At 37.2% G+C, this 17,437-nt stretch overlaps 1 protein-coding gene across 1 annotated transcript in view; it reads left to right on the forward strand.

Annotated features, from left to right (window-relative positions):
• Positions 1-17,437, forward strand: part of specc1lb (sperm antigen with calponin homology and coiled-coil domains 1-like b) — a 38,807-nt gene that overhangs the window by 15,799 nt on the left and 5,571 nt on the right. The window contains exons 6-15 of the mRNA XM_016548292.1: positions 1-996; positions 2,189-2,417; positions 2,737-2,810; positions 2,936-3,111; positions 5,000-5,163; positions 5,435-5,568; positions 9,430-9,508; positions 9,800-9,889; positions 10,868-11,033; positions 11,894-11,996. The exon at positions 1-996 is cut by the window's left edge and continues 1 nt beyond it. Of these exons, the coding sequence (XP_016403778.1) occupies positions 1-996; positions 2,189-2,417; positions 2,737-2,810; positions 2,936-3,111; positions 5,000-5,163; positions 5,435-5,568; positions 9,430-9,508; positions 9,800-9,889; positions 10,868-11,033; positions 11,894-11,996 (2,211 nt within the window). The remainder of the gene's footprint in view (positions 997-2,188; positions 2,418-2,736; positions 2,811-2,935; positions 3,112-4,999; positions 5,164-5,434; positions 5,569-9,429; positions 9,509-9,799; positions 9,890-10,867; positions 11,034-11,893; positions 11,997-17,437) is intronic.

Genomic DNA, 17,437 nt, shown 5'->3' on the forward strand with positions numbered 1-17,437 from the left:
GCAGAAGGCTCTGCCCAAGGCTCTACCGAGGACCTGCTTTCAGAAACGAGACGTGTAGGCTCTCCTGATGCACTGGACAGTGAGTGCAGTGAGGCCTACCAGCCGATCACCTCCAGCGATGATGCTCTGGACGCGCCCTCTGGATGTGGATCCTCTTCTGAATCAGAAGGAGGGCCACCGAGCCGGGAACATTCCCGCAGGGGCAGCAGCGGGAACACCAGTGAAGTTTCCATGGCCTGCCTGACTGAGCGCATCCATCAAATGGAGGAGAACCAGCACAGCACCGCAGAAGAACTCCAGGCCACTCTGCAGGAGCTTGCTGACCTGCAGCAAATCACACAAGAGCTGACCACAGAGAATGAACGCCTGGGCGAGGAGCGTGCCATTCTGGTTGACTCCCTCTGTCAACAAGGGGAGCGTCTGGAACTGTACGGAAGACAGCTGGACTACTTCCGAGGCCTGCTTGATGAGCATCGGGTGGCCTACGCCAAGGATGATGAAGATGCCAAAAGCGGCCGATACGTGGAACTGGAAAGACGCTACTCTGAGCTGAACGAGGACTCACGTTTTGAGCGAGAGCAGCTGCTGGGTGTTCAGCAACAACTAAGCAGTGCTCTCAAGATGGCAGAACAGGAGAATGCAGAAGCCCAAGGCCTGATGGGAGCATTGAAGGAGCGTGTCCATGTGGCGGAGAGAGCTGTGGAAATGGAGCGGAGGGAGCGGGCAGTTGCCAAAGCGGAGTTGGAAGCACTGAGGGTAGTGTCCGAAGGGGAGCAGGTGGAGCTGAATCGCTGCAGAATCCAACTTGAGCAAGAGAGGCAGAGAGTTGCCCAGCTCCTCTCCATCCACAACGCAGGGGATAAGACAGACATACGCCACCTGCTGGACAGCGAGAGATTAGACAAAGAGCGAGCAGAGGCCAAAGCAGCTCAGTTACAAGAGGAACTGGGGCACACATGCAGTGAAGCTGCCCAGCTCCAGGAGGCAATTAGCAAGGTGAAAATGACACACTCGGATAACTCATACCTTTGATTATCTTAAGTAAGTTTAAGCTGCGTCTGAGACTCATACTGTCTGAATAGGTACTACGTTTCGCCTACTGTTTTATGAATTCAGACATACTACCTTGTTACTTAATGTTTTACACCTGCTATAACACTGTCTGAAAATGCCTACTTTAGTGTCTTAGGACGTTAGCATAGTATTAGCATATTAGCTATGTAGCTGGATGAAATTTTAACTTCTTGTAAGTCAAAGAGTTCCCAACATTTGTTTTGAGCATTGATGTTGAACATCTGGTGCCTGGTAACATGTTAACAACCACTCAGAATACCTAGCAACAACATAATGCCTTAGCAACCACCCAGATCACCATAGCATTGTGATATCAAGTTTTGAACAGGCATTAGCATAGGTAATATGTAGTTGGATGAAATTTCAACTTCTTGAAAGTCAAACAAGAGTTTCCAACTTATGCTTTGAGAGTAGATATTGAACAACCAGTTCCTAGCCATTGTTGGGGGTAACGCATTACAAGTAACATGAGTTACGTAATCAGATTACTTTTTTCAAGTAACTAGTAAAGTAACGCTTTATTTTTTAATTTACAAGGTTACTTTTTCAAATAAGTAGTACCAGTTACTTTGTTTCCCCATGTATTGACTGAGAGCTCTCCTGTCCTCATGTTGAGAGAAATCGGGAGTAAATGCAGAGGCGTTGTGTGCACTGTGTAAACATGATGTTACTGTAGTTCTAGACTAAATGTGAACATGCATTTACTCAACGCACTTGCACAAAAACAGATTCAGTATTCCTCAAAATGAATAAAAATGAGCCCAGCCCAGATGAGAAAAAGTAACATAAGACATTACTTTCCATAAAAAGTAACTAAGTAATGCAATTAGTTACTTTGTTAGAGAGTAACGCAATATTGTAATGCATTACTTTTAAAAGTAACTTTCCCCAACACTGTTCCTAGCAACATGCTATGACCACTCAGAAGTCCTAGCAGTCATGTAACAATACCCTGGCAACCACCCAGATCACCCTAGCATTGTGTTGTCAAGTTTTTAACAGGCTGTAGCATATGCTTAAAGCACAGTTATTGATCCTCCAGGTAGTAGTAGCAGTGTACTGTATATTTTCCAACATGTATCTCGGCTAATGTGTATCTTTGTGTTCGCTAAAGCTTGAGGGTGAGTTCCGAGCGTTTCGTGACGATGTCCAGGCACAGTTAGCAGAGCAGAAGCGGCTCCTGGAGCAGCAGTGCTCTGAGCTAGAGGAGAAGGACACTGAGATCGCTGACATGAAGGAGACCATCTTTGAGCTAGAGGATGAACTGCCAACATTGTTGTTACAAATGTATAACAAACAAATTTGTCTGGTGTTGACCAAATATGTTTTGTTTTCATTATCTTGTGGTTATTCAGGCTTCTGTCCACATAGAGGCGTCATTGAGCTATTGGAGTAGACAATACAGATATTGTCTTGACCTGACTTTTCTTTAGCTTTCAATTTCAACATACTTGATCATTTTAAATGCAATATTACCATAACATCAATACAAATAAATTATAGTCTTTAAAATAATGAAAAGATTAGAAGATAAATGTATAAAAATAAAATGAAAATTAGGTACTTGAATAAAATTAAATAAAATTAACTTTCAGGAACACATTAATGATATTTAGCTTTCATTATAAATCTGTATTTATTTCTGGCATTTTTCCACCTCAGATTCCATCCAAAAACTTCATGATCAGAAATATGACATGGAGAAAGAGATTAAGATTCTTCACCGAAAATTGCGGGTAAATTTTCCCTTTTTATTTGCTTCCTTTGTGCTGTGTATATCACACCGTTTCATTTATTATATAATTTATTCATTCATTCATTCATTTTCCAAAATAATTGAATTGACACCTGTCACTAACAGGAGGAATCAGCTGAGTGGCGTCAGTTCCAGGCTGATCTGCAAACAGCAGTCATAATCGCCAACGACATCAAGACAGAAGCTCAGGAGGAGATCGGAGACCTGCGACGCCGCCTGCAGGAAGCTCAGGAGAAAAATGAGAAGATGAACAAAGAGCTGGATGAACTAAAGAGCAAGAAGTAAGAGAAGATGTCATGAAAATTTACAATGCAGTGTGTTGTGACAACAGGGATGTAGACAGGTTGTGTGATTATTTTTGTGCAAATACACTCCTGAACAAAATTTTAAGACCGGTGGAAACATTACAAGTATTCGCATTTCGCGCTGGTAGATCGCAACCAGGTTGTAAGTACTGCTTCAAAATGCCAAAAGAAGAAACGGGAGCAAGAGACAAAAAATAGAGAATAGGCAATTTATTGAAAACTGGATGTCCAGGCACAGTTAGCAGAGCAGAAGCGGCTCCTGGAGCAGCAGTGCTCTGAGCTAGAGGAGAAGGACACTGAGATCGCTGACATGAAGGAGACCATCTTTGAGCTAGAGGATGAAGTCGAGCAGCATCGTGCTGTCAAGCTCCATGACAACCTCATAATTTCTGACCTGGAGAGTAAGTCATATGACAAAATGGTCACTAAACACTATTTATAATTAATTGACACACACAAAAAAAAAAAAATATATATATATATATATATATTATAATTTACAATGCAGTGTGTTGTGACAACAGGGATGTAGACAGGTTGTGTGATTATTTTTGTGCAAATACACTCCTGAACAAAATTTTAAGACCGGTGGAAACATTACAAGTATTCGCATTTCGCGCTGGTAGATCGCAACCAGGTTGTAAGTACTGCTTCAAAATGCCAAAAGAAGAAACGGGAGCAAGAGACAAAAAATAGAGAGTAGGCAATTTATTGAAAACTGCATTGAAACTCAAACAGGCTGTTCATCAGCTGATCAAAAGTTTAAGACCATAGCCTTAAAAAGTTCAAATCGGCGCAAAAATATGGCTTTCATGTCATTGTCCATCAGGCAGTCACACTGTCATGACCCAATAACCATAAGACGGCATCTGCGAGAGAAGGGTTTAAAGAACAAAAAACGTCTTCAAAGGCCACGTCTCCTCCCACGCCCCAAACTTGCCCGTTTGGAATTTGCAAGGGAGCACCAAACATGGGACATTGAAAGGTGGAAGAAAGTTTTATTCTCTGACGAGAAAAAATTTAACCTGGACGGTCCTGATGGCTTCCAACGTTACTGGCATGACAAGGATATCCCACTGGAGATGTTTCTACGCGGCACAGTGGAGGAGGCTTCATCATGATCTGGGGTGCTTTTTCCTTCAGTGGGAAAATGGAGCTTCAGATTGTGCAGGGGCGTCAAACGGTGGCTGGCTATTTTGTTCTTTAAACCCTTCTCTCGCAGATGCCGTCTTATGGTTATTGGACTGCAGTCCGCATCAGTAAGGGCCTTAATTTGGGTCGAGGATCGGCCTGTGTCTTCACGGCCAGCACGTCGGATCCTCCGGCTCGGTGCAGGTGAAATTTTTTTGGGTCTACCACTTGACTTCTTTGTCCCATAACTCTCAGGATCTTTTAAGAAATGTAAAATGACTGTCTTACTGCGTCCATCCTCTGCAGCGATGGTGCGTTACGAGAGCCCTTGCTTGTGCAGCTCAACAATCCTGCCACGTTCAAAGACAGAAAGCCTTTTTGCCTTTGCCATCAGGAGATCATGACAGTGTGACTGCTTGAAGGACAAAGACATGAAAGCCATATTTTTTTCGCAGTTTTTAACTTTTTAAGGCTATGGTCTTAAACTTTTGATCAGCTGATGAACAGCCTGTTTGCGTTTCAATGCAGTTTTCAATAAATCGCCTACTCTCTATTTTTGTCTCTTGCTCCTGTTTCTTCTTTTGGCATTTTGAAGCAGTACTTACAACCTGGTTACGATCCACCAGCGCAAAATGCGAATACTTGTAATGTTTCCCCCGGTCTTAAGATTTTGTTCAGGAGTGTATTTGCATATGCAGGAGATTTGAGCATCAGTGTGTGTCTTGCGTTACAGGCAGGAAGAGGAGCGTGGCCGAGTGTTTAATTATATGAATGCCGTGGAAAGAGATTTGGCCGCGCTGAGGCAGGGGATGGGCCTGAGCCGACGGTCCTCCACTTCCTCTGAACCTTCACCCACCGTCAAAACACTCATCAAGAGCTTCGACAACGCCTCACAAGGTTCATAAATTCATGCAGATTTATGCTTGATGATACATGCTCACATTTAGGGTGTTGTGGCCTAGTGTTCATAGATCTAGACTGGTTGCCAAAAGGTTGTAGGTTGTTCAAACCTCACAAGGACCTCACAAGTGTGCCCAAGGGGCTTTTGATTAAAAATATGATTTAAATGACATTTGATTGGTTGGCATGCAAATATATAAAACCTTTTCCATTTCCTTTTATAAGTCACATAAACTGTCTGTTTTTCCATCTGTTTCTCTATATACAGGTCCTGTTCCAGCCAGTCCTGCCGCTGATGCTGCTGTTGCTGTTCCTGTTGTTGCTGCTGCCGCTATTCCCAGAACGCCTCTCAGTCCCAGTCCCATCAAAACCCCTCCAGCCGCTGCTGTCTCTCCTATGCAGGTATGAACAATTAGAATTAACGAAAGGATGGAAATATTCATATGCTAAATGCACAATATAGTTTTGGCCTATTCTACCCCCAAATGTTTCATATCTATTAACAATAATTATGTAGTAATAATTTTTTTTTTTTAGCTTATTACTTTTTTAGTATTTTTATTTTATAAAATAAGAGTATTCATAACAAATAAGTTTGAAGCTTGACATCATTGCAAAAACAAAATACTAAAAACAAAATACTTAAAATAGTTACACTACTGTTCAAATGTTTGGGTCAGTAAGATTTTCTAATAATTTTTGAAAGAGGTCTCTTATACTCACCAAAGCTGCATACAGCAAAAACAGCTGTATTGTGAAATATTGTTACGATTTGAAATAACCATTTTAAATTTTAATATATTTTAAAATGTAATTAATTTATTATTTCATTCATTATTTTCAGCAGCCATTACTCCAGTCTTCAGTGTCACATGATCCGTCAGAAATCAATCTAATATGCTGATTTGCTGCCAAATTAACATTTCTTCTTATTATCAATGTTGAAAACAGTTGTGCTGCTTAATGCCCTCCACTAATATTGGCACCCTTGGTAAATATGAGCAAAGGTGGCTGTGAAAATAAATCTGCATCGTTTATCTTTTTGATCTTGCATTTAAAAAAAATGCACAAAATTCTAACCTATCGTTGAAGTAAAACAATGGAAAGTGGGGGGAAACTCGCATTATGAAATAAATGTTTTTTTTCTAGTTCATGTTGGCCACAATTATTGGCACCCCTAGAAATTCTTAAAGGAAAACTTGAAATCGCATCATATGACCCCTTTAAGTTTCATCTGACCATGGAAGCCAGTCCCGTTCTAAGTTCCAATCATGTCTGACAACTGAATATGCTGGAGTTTGTTTTTGGATGAGTGAAGAGGATTTTTCTTGAAACCTTCCCGAAAAACATGTGGTGATGTACGAGCTGTTTGACCCCAAGACTCAACTAATCTCTGCGATTCTCCAGCTGTGATCCTTGGAGAGCCTTTGGCCACTTAAACTCTCCTCCTCACTGTGCATTAGGACAATATATACACACATCTTCTTCCAGGCAGATTTGTAATATTTTTAGTTGATTGGAACTGCTTAATTATTGCCCTGATGGTGGAAATGGGGTTTTAAATGCTTTAGCTATTTTCTTACAGCCACTTTCTATTTTGTGAAGCTCAACAATCTTGTTCTGCACATCAGAACTATATTCTTTGGTTTTACTTCTTGTGATGGATGATTAAGGGAATTTGGCCTTTGTGTCCTTCTATTTATAATCCTGTGGAACAGGAAGTCATGGCTGGAGAATTTCATGCTCCTAGTCACCTTGGTGTGCTAAAAAAATTGTAAATATGAATGGGATGCTTCAGAGATATTTTACTCATAAGAATTTCTATGGGTGCCAATAATTGTGGCCAGCATGCATTGGAGAAATACATTTATTTCATAATGTGAGTTCCCCCCAATTTCAATTGTTTTACTTCAATGACAGGTTGAATTTTTTTGAACAAAAGATCAAAAAGATAAACGATGCAGATTTATTTTCACAGCCACCTTTGCTCATATTTACCAAGGGTGCCAATATTAGTGGTTGGCACTGTATTTTTGTGGAAACTGATATATTTTTTCAGGATGCTTTGATGAATAGAATGTTCAAAAGAACAGCATTTATTTGAAATAGATCTTTTTAAATGTATTTAATGACACACTTGATCATTTTAGTGCATCCTCACTGAATAAAAGTATTCATTTCTTTAACAAATAAATAAATAAATCATACTGACCCCAAACTTTTGAATGGTTATGTATTTGTCATAAATATGACTGAATATATTTAAAGCCATTGTAAAAAACCTCATCTTAAAAGTAACCTGAATTTGCAGTGGGATATATGGGTCTCTCTGATCACTTTAGCAGACGTCTGCATTCTTCTCTATGGGGATTTTCTGACCTAACACCCCTGTCTGTCAAATGAGATCTCCAGACCTGCTGTGCGTGGAGCTGGAGTTGGGCTTTCCTTCTTGTTCTCACCCTCGTCCTCCACGGATGTCCTTTGCCGCATTGCTCTTTTTCCTCAAAATGTGCCAAAACAGGATGTTTTTGTAAGGAAAGAAAAAATGAGGCAGTTTGACGTACTTTGAGTACAAAACATATGCAAGGCACAGAGATCTTGTAGACTATTTGTGGTGAATTTGAATTTATTATTGGTGCTTGTTCGGAACATGATGTGCCATGGACATGAAATTATGCCATTTGTTGAGGAGGAGGTTTACATTTGAATATCCAATTTTAGATAAAACATGGAAAAAATCCTATTGACTGGCACTGAAGGATGGGATCTAAATCAGAGGACCAGAAAATCATAGACTCTTGTTGTGGGCTTTTGACTTGGGCCAGTAAAATAACACCTTGCAATCACCCACAGCACCCTAGTATCATGGTGACAATGAAATATTGTTATATTGCTAGAAATATTGTCGTAAACACTGTCCCAAAGTATCACAGCGAGATATAACATGCATAAGGTTTTTGATATTGTCAGTTGTGTTACATGTTCTTCTAGCAGACAGACAATATGTTCTTGCTTAAGCATGTATTTGTGAAATTGTGTTATTGGGGCACAAGAAAGAGCCTTAGAATTTTTCTAGAAATGGTAATTACCAACCATTTTTCTTGGCCTGGACAGTACTTTTTATCTGGTTAGTCAATGAAAAACAACAGTGATTTAAAAACATCAACTCACACCTAACTGTTGACCACCTGAGCTCTAACATAACCTAATTGAATTTATTAAAGCTGTGCTGCGAGCTAGGGTTGAGTTATATATTGTATATGATATATTCTAAATTATTTTGCTGGGAATATATAATGAAGCAACATCACGTTTTAATTCTTACAGACTGTCATAAGACTAGTCTCATAATCTTTACTGGTCTCATGAATTTTCAATAGTGTCTGTGTTTTAAACTTTAGTAACAAAACGGCTTTTGTGTCATTAAGTTTTTATTAATTTCTTTTAATCAGTTGAAACTGCCCGTTTCAGAGAATAGCTTTAAAACTCAGAATTGTGCCTTTGTTTGGTATTTTTCATGTTTTATTATTAAATTACAATATGTACCATGTATTTACATGTTTCATACTGTGTATTGTTAAATTGGTCCATATTATCAATTATTATTTTGAACTTAAACTATTACAAATATTTGTATTAATTGAAAGAAAGCTGAAATAAAGTAATATATAAATATTAAGTGAAAAACCTACAAGTTGAAGTAAATAAAATAGCTTAATAAAATATATAAAAACCAGTATGTATTTTAAAATGTATAAAAATAACACAATTATGAAATTTTTGAAACTTTTTAATAAAAAATATAAAAATGAAAACTAAAAATTAAAGCTAATGCAAAATATTAATACATCCTATAATAGCATATAAATCCAATTTAAAATAACAAAATTATTAATTATAAATTATTTAAATTTTTGAAAATTTTTAATAAAAAATATAAAAATGAAAACTAAAAATCTAAAAATTAAAGCTAATGCAAAATATTAATACATCCTATAATAGCATATAAATCCAATTTAAAATAACAAAATTATTAATTATAAATTATTCTTAATTATTCCCTATTGTTATTATTTTAAATCTGCTTGGCAAAAATGGTTTGGTTGAAATTAAGGTTCCTTCGAAATCACCCTGGTCAGCTACTTCAGAGCAAATAATAAAAGAAAAAAAATCTAAATGAATCCAATATTTATTATTTATTGTAGCTATATTGCCCAGCCCTGTTGTGCCTTTATGCATGTTTTTTTTTTCTGTATTTTACAGAGGCACACCATAAGCTCAGCCAAACCTCTGTCGTCAATGCTGGACAAGAGGCCGAGCTACACGGACCTGAGCATACCAGGTGGGCTGACGTTAGTCACACTTGAAATCTAACTCCTTGATCTTTTGGTCTTCCCTCACACTGGTTTGATCTAGTTATCCAGAGGCGAACTCAGAGTTAAAGGTCATGTGTAATCGTGCTGTACTGTTTCCCTCAGGCTTAACATTTGCAGTTAATGACCTCTGAGATTGTGTGCCAGGCCTTGAGAAGGAAGCAGGATATTTATTTTAGAAGAGCACAAGCTTAATCATGCCACATATAGCCTGTTGTTCTTTGTCATGATTATATGTGTGTTTTTATGTAATTCAATAGCTGACCACCTCCTCCGGACCTCACCTGTAACACGCCCCAGCTGCAGCCTCCAGAGGGTGACAAACATAGATTCGACTAAGTCCATATCAGGTATGTTTAGACCTGTAGAGTACTCGTTCTGCACCAACTAGTCAAGTACTCGACGACTATACAGTTATTCAACATACCCACTGTGTGTTGTGACATTAAAGGAATAATTCACACAAAAATTAAAATTTGCTGAAAATTTACTCACCCTCAGGCCATGTAAGATTTTGGAGATTTGGAGAAATTTAGCATTACATCACTTGCTAACCAGTGGATCCTCTGCAGTGAATGGGTGCCGTCAGAATGAGAGTTTAATAAACGGCTGATAAAAACATCACAATAATATACAAATAATCCACAGAACTGGATCAGTTCATGCCTTGTGAAGCGAAAAGCTGCAAACAAGAAACAAATCCATCAAGGTGCTTTAACTTTAAACCGTCAGTTTTCGGCAAATTAACCAGTCCATAATTCATAATAATGCTTCCTTTAGTGAAAAAGTCCATCTCCTATTGTCCACATCACAATCCATCAACATATTTGTTTAGAACTGGTTTGGAATGTTTTTGCTTGTAAACAGTGCTTGATCTGTGCATATTTCTTTCCTGATTCAGACGACATGACCTTTTCACTGGAGCAAGCAATATTATGAATAGAAGACTCGTATTTTGGCGAGAAGTGGCGGTTTAAAGTTAAATCATCTGGATTAGTTTCTTACAAACAGCTTTTTATTTCACAGCATGTTAACTGATGCAGTGAGTTGTGTGGATTGCCTGTGGATTATTGTGATGTTTTTATCAGCTGTTTGGACTCCCATTCTGACGGCACCCATTCACTGCAGAGGATCCAGTGGTGAGCAAGTAATGTAATGCTAAATTTCTCCAAATCTGTTCTGATGAAGAAGCAAACTCATTTACATCTTGGATGGCCTGTGGAGGAATACATTTTCAGAAAAATTTCCTTTTTGGGTGAACTATTCCTTTAACAGCACACAGATTTTGTAATAATTATCAAACTGTCCATGCATCCTCTACTTGTCAGTTTCTCGCAGAAGCAGCGAAGAGTTAAAGAGAGATTTGTCGGTAACAGATGCATCAACGCCATCGTCAGTCATCGCGTTAGGCTCGTCTTCTCCCCAGCTGTCTTTGTCGTCCAACTGCTCCTCCCCGACCGCCTCCGTCACACCCACCACACGAGGACGTTTACGGTAAGCGGCGGACCTTCCTTGTTTTTCTATTTGCCTCCGTCTCTTTTATGTTTATCTCCGCTGTGGCTCTTCTTTTGTTGACTTTCTAGAAGACTCTTTCTCGCTGTCAGGTTTGCCAGATGTCTCTATGTTTCACACTCTATCTCTGTCTCTGTCTCTGTCTGCTCTATGCGGTGTTGACAGTTCAGTTTCAATAATGGATGTCACTCATTTGCCTGTCCTGAAACCTGACCGTGGGGCCACCGTGGCTTTTGAATAGGCCGTTGGAGGAAGACGAATCATTCTGCACTTTCCTTTATTATCAGAGCATTTCCTTCTGGTTGTAGTATTAACTTCCTTGCTGGAAAAATCCAGCTATAACCAACTTCTGATAGTAGCTAGTTTTACTCAAGTGCTGGCTGATGGAAACTATGTATAAAATAAATAAACAAAAACAACAACAAATAATTATTATATTATTAAAATATTAGCATTATTATTTTTTATTATTTTATTTCTTTTTTTATTATTATATAGTGTCAGTTTTTTTTTTTTTTCAGAATTACAGGTTGTATGCCATGTATGTCAATGGGACACTGTCAATTTGCTAATTACTGCAATTTTTAAAATAATCACTCTTCAGTGCAGTGAGTTGACATTTCTGTGTAGGTAAGATGATCTATTTTTACAATACAGAATCAATGTTCAATTTATAAATTGTTATAGTGCCAGTGTCAGAAGGATCTTAAAGTTGGTGCATCCATCATCAGGCCAATGCATCTTGGTAGAATTTCCGCTCAAAACTGAAGGATGTTTTTTGCTATTAAAGTTGAATCCAATACAAAGGAACTGTGTTGTTAAAGTGATTGATGTCTCTTTAGAGAGGAACGGAAGGACCCTCTGTCTGCGTTAGCCAGGGAATATGGTGGATCCAAGAGGAATGCTCTGCTCAGGTGGTGCCAGAAGAAGACTGAGGGTTATCAGGTACAGTTTTTTTTTTTAGTACGTTTATTTAAGTCGCTTATGATATTAATGGTCATGCACAATACCATGCACATGCACATACCAATTGATTGCCATATTGGTATCAGCCAATTTAGTTTTTTTTTTTTATTATTAGTCCTGTTAGGCAAATATTAGACATATTATCAAATAAACATGTGCATTTATAATAATGTCCATCATATTGATTATCAGTCATAACATTAAATTATATAGTGACCCCTATTAATAATATATATTGGTAAATGAGGTAATAAAAGAAATTCAAACTGTGCATTTTTGAATCTTGGAAAAACATTTTTTAAAATAAAACTCACATGCACACACAAGTAACAATTTTATTCACCAAACAATCATGAAAATTATGAAAACATTATTATTATTTTTTTAAATATTATATTAAAATATTACAATTGAAAACAATATTTCACAATATTACTGTTTTTACAGTATATTTACAGCCTTGGTGAACATAAGAATTATTTCAAAAACATTCAGAAAAATCATAACAACCCTAAAATTTGGAAAGGTATAATATTACAGTTTTCAAAACCTGAAACTTTCTGTTTATTACCAGGTTTAAATTAGATTTTTAATCAGATTTTCAATGTGTTTTCAACCTTCGTAAACAATAGAAATGGTTTCATTATTTCAGTATAGCTTAAAATTTGTAAATTCACTTGGGCAATTTCACAGTTGTCAGCGTTCAGGTATTCTTGTTTGAGTGTGTTTGCTTTTTAAATAGAACATGGCCATGCATAATGTACTGATTCACCTTCTATTGCAATGACTCTTCTGCTGTCAAGCATATAAAATGTTTACCATTCAGAGAGGGTTTTGGACCATGATGTTACCACGGTTTCCCTCAAGCCAGGAAGTGTGCTACATTTCTCCTGCTTCGTGCCCCATGTCACAAACAGAAAACCTCTCAGCCAATCAGAGCATAGAACCCTTGTGGGCACAGATTTGTGAATTTGATCACCTTGTGATTTCAAGTTGTGTTTTCCTTTTAATTTCATAGATTCTGAAATGTGCAGTTTGGAGTTTTTGTCAGTTTTATCACCTCTGGGGCAAATACATTTTTTCCATCTTTCAGTTTTGGGAGTTCTTTTGTCTTTTTGACACCACTATCCCATAACCCAGCCATTTCTGTCGCCGCCTTTCTCTCTGCATCTTTGTCTGTCTCTCAGTAAATGTGCATGTGATTGATGGTAATGTCCACCAGTGGATAAAAGCCATTTTTCACTGAAACTCTAATGTGTTCATTACAAGCGGCCTGGCTTCACTTGGAGTGCACTTTTTGCAGCAAGCTGCCTCTGTTTCTCCATTTTCAATGTGATTAGCCTAATGCTCTCTCCCCTGGGCCTTCCTGTTTTTTTGCACACAAGACCTCTTTTCATTAGCTGCTTGCTTTGAACACTGGCACACAAACGAGCGAGGACACGGGGAGGATGTCTCGATGTCTTTGTAACCCACTCTCTTCACACGGTTCTGTTGTGCTGACGTTCGTTTAGCTTCAAACAACATGGCAGAAGTTTGTACACTGAATTGTAAGGGAGGGTTGGGTTGTGGATGTAACTGGCTAGTGAAGAATGAAATGACCGTTAATGCTATTTAAGGAATTTACAGTTAAACTGAAAACAAAATTGACCTTTTTAACTTCCTCACTACATGTTCCCGGTCCTACTTTATTTATTAAGTCAGTTCCTCTCAAGTTCACACAGGTGTTCACGAAAATAACTAGAGGTGCAGATCATTGCTTGTATTTGACAACCAGAAAGTGTCTGAATTTTTATCTTTTAACTTTTTTGTTTGGTTTCATGGCCATTTTGTCTTATATATGATTGTATAATGTAACAGACTTCTTTGGTAACAATTTAGGTTTAATTTGTTAACATTATTATATGCATTAAGTATCAATGGTGTCAATAACAAAAATGTTAAGATTCTCATGCTCACCAAGGCTGCATTTATTTGATAAAAATATAATAAAATGGCAATATTGTGAAATATTTATTACAATTAAAAAAATGTTTTAAAATGTAATTTATTCCTGTGATGCAAAGCTGAATTTTCAGCAGCCATTACTCCAGTCTTCAGTGTCACATGATCCATCAGAAATCATTCTAATATGCTGATTCATTGCTCTAGAAATATTTCTTATTATTATCAATGTTGAAAAAGGTTGCCGTTTATTTTTGTGGAAACGTACATTTCAGAATGCTTTATGAATAGAAAGTTCAAAAGACTAGTATTTATTTTGAATATAATTTTTTTGGTGACATAATAAGATTCAGCAAGGACATTTTAAATAAAATTATAAAACAGATAATTCCGGTCCTTGATTCTGATTGGTTGAGCCGCGTTCGAAGCTATTGTAAATTACACTACAAACTAGGGCTGCACGATATATCGAAATATCGCTAATGTAAATATCGCAATATGCATATCACAACGGCGTGCGATATCTGAATCATTTTAATAATAGGCTACTGAAATCAAAACGTTGCAAAAGGTAAAAGTTTTAGTTCGATGCATATAGCAGAGAATAGCTTGACGTTACAAAGAGTTAAGTGCAATAAGTTGCAGAAAACAACTCTTTGCCATCTCGTCTTGCTGTCTGACTCGCACCTGAAGCCCGCGCACACAAGCCGCATCTCGCACAGCGTCTCTTCCGTTCTGCCGCACACGTGCAAAGCGCGCACACACACACACACACACACACACAGATACGCGTTTCAGACGGTGTGCGAATACTAGGGATGGGCGATACCCCTTATTTTGTTTTCGATACGATACCGATATTTTTCAAGGCAGTATCGTCGATACCGATTCGATACTTCTGCACTAAACTTTTAAATTATGAAATTTATTAAATTACTAAGAGTAAAATGGGTAATGAAAACCACTTAACTCTGTTTAAAACGCATTTTAACCCGTTTAATCCCAAATTTTTCCCAGACATGAAAATATCCAAATGATGCGTCATTAGTAACCCTTTGAAATAATCAATAATTTATTTTTTATTTTTTATTTGGGGGGGAAAAGTGTGTGAAAAATTGTTTTTTATGGTCAGTCACAATTGTAACCGGTGGGATAATGTGTATACTGAATTAACATATTTCTGCAGTCTTAAAAATTGTTATATATCTTAGCCCAGCTATTTTAAACTGTTTGATCACATTCTAGGGTTACTATTATGCATAAAAAAAACCTTATACAACACTGATAGGAATACTGAGATCAAATACAAAAAAATACAACCATCAACGTATTTCAAAATTGTTACTTTTTTGTAACATATATCATCACATTTTTATATTAGTGCTACCAGTATTACAACATTAATATTCTAACTTATTTGTAACATTTGAACTTTTGATTTAGTGCAATATTTTGTACTGCCATTAGGGACTGCCAGTGAATGGCTGTTGCATGCATAAAATGCAACCTTTACATGATCAATATTATCTTTCAACGTTCAATTTAAATAATTGTAATTGCACAAACTATGTAGGCTACAATTTCAATTTGTTTACTGTGAAATAACTCAAACATTTATGTTTTTATTTCTGTTCTCTGATAAGCATTGTTCAGGGCTGCCATTCCCAAAAGCTTTAATGCTTTCTTATGATACTTATGGGAAACGCAGCCCTGTTTGAATGCACTGTCAGCAGTGAGTGAATGCTCTCTGTGATTGATTGGTTCTGTCTTGCAACATTTGCGTGTGTTCAGATGAGCAGAAAAATAGTTCTATCCTACACAATTACTCGCTAACAAAGGTTATTCGTCCAATTCAATGCATATTGTACGCATTATTATTAGTATTGTTGTTAAATAAACAAAACCACTGGTAAATAAAATGCACCTTAGTATCGATTTAATAGATCGAAAGTGATAGTAAAGTAAAGTAAAAAGTAAAGTAAAGTAAAGAAAAAAAAAATAGTAGATTTGCTGAATAAAATTAAATTCTTTATAAAAAAGTCTTATTGACTCAGCACTTTTGATTGGTAGTGAGCAATTTTTAAATTTAACAGGTTGTATAAATTAACCTTAATTTCTAATGATCCAACATAAATTATTCATAAACAAGAGTAGCTTTTAAATGAAAATGAATGTGATTGATAAATGTGGTAAAAGTACAGTTAATTGTGGTCATTGTCATGATACCTAATACAGCTAATGTTAACAAACTGACTTTTATGGTTTGTGCTATGTTTTTTTCCCCCCCAAAACTTTGGCCACTTGGATCGATATTTTGTTACATAATTACAATGACATTCATTCATTTTAAAGTGTGCCTAAAGTATCCTAATACTTTTTGGGGACACTTACTACGAAAAGCACTACCATAGTCAGTGGTCAGTATGCTAGCACAGATCTTTTGACAAAAAACAGGGCATCATTATCAGTGTGAGACTACTTTGGTGCTCCACAGACCTGGGTCTGTTCCTGCCTCTCCATCCCCTGCTGCTGTGGCCCACTCTGATGAGCTCATCACTTCCTTCCACTCCACTCTCTGTGGGTTGCGACAAAGCTCTGGCAATTTACGCCATCCCTTTGCACGTTTACACTGGCCTGCCACATCTGATAAAGGCTGTTACTCTTTCTTTAAAATCTTTTTGCTAGAGGATGTGGGTGATAGCATAATCTGAAAGAGTGCTTTTGTTTCTTTTGGAAACTCGAATGTAGATCAGAAGAATGGGTGAACAAATATCAGTTCCAGTAAATTGTCACCATACAGCCTACGTATTTCATTCTGGATTCCAGATATAACAAACAAAGCAAATCTTGGGATCAAAGAACACATATAATAGAAACGTAATGATGATTTTTAATGACGCTTGCTAGCTGCTTTACCGTAATTGCACCTACATTACCTCTCAAAAATTTGGGATCGGTAAAGAAGACTCTTATATTCATGAAGGCTGCATTTTTTGGATCAAACATACTGTGAAAACCATAATACTGTGAAATATTATAATTTAAAATAATTGTTTTCTAATTGAATATATTTTAAAATGTAACTCATTTCTGCTGAATTTTCAGCATCATTACTCCAGTCTTCAGTGTCACGTGATCCTTCAGAAATCATTCTAATATGCTGATTTGGTGCTTAAGAAACATCTCTTATTATTATCAGTGTTAAAAACAACTTCTAAAATGGATAGTTCCGGTCCTTGATTCTGATTGGTTGAGCCGCGTTCGAAGCTGTTGTAAATTACACTACAAACATACAGCTTTGTTTACTTCTCTGTGTTGCAACCACTTTGTTGGAACCACAACTGTTTCTGGGGAACTACATTGTTTGGTGGAAGAATACTGTTTTTATTTATATCATTACACTTTATTTGTTTTATTCTGTGAAACCTTACTACGTATATGGAATAACCGTTTTATAAAAGCAATAAGCCCCGTGAAGC

The sequence above is a fragment of the Sinocyclocheilus rhinocerous genome, unplaced genomic scaffold, assembly GCF_001515625.1.
Source record: "Sinocyclocheilus rhinocerous isolate Xijiao unplaced genomic scaffold, SAMN03320098_v1.1 scaffold192, whole genome shotgun sequence".
Classification (NCBI taxonomy): Eukaryota; Metazoa; Chordata; class Actinopteri; order Cypriniformes; family Cyprinidae; genus Sinocyclocheilus; species Sinocyclocheilus rhinocerous.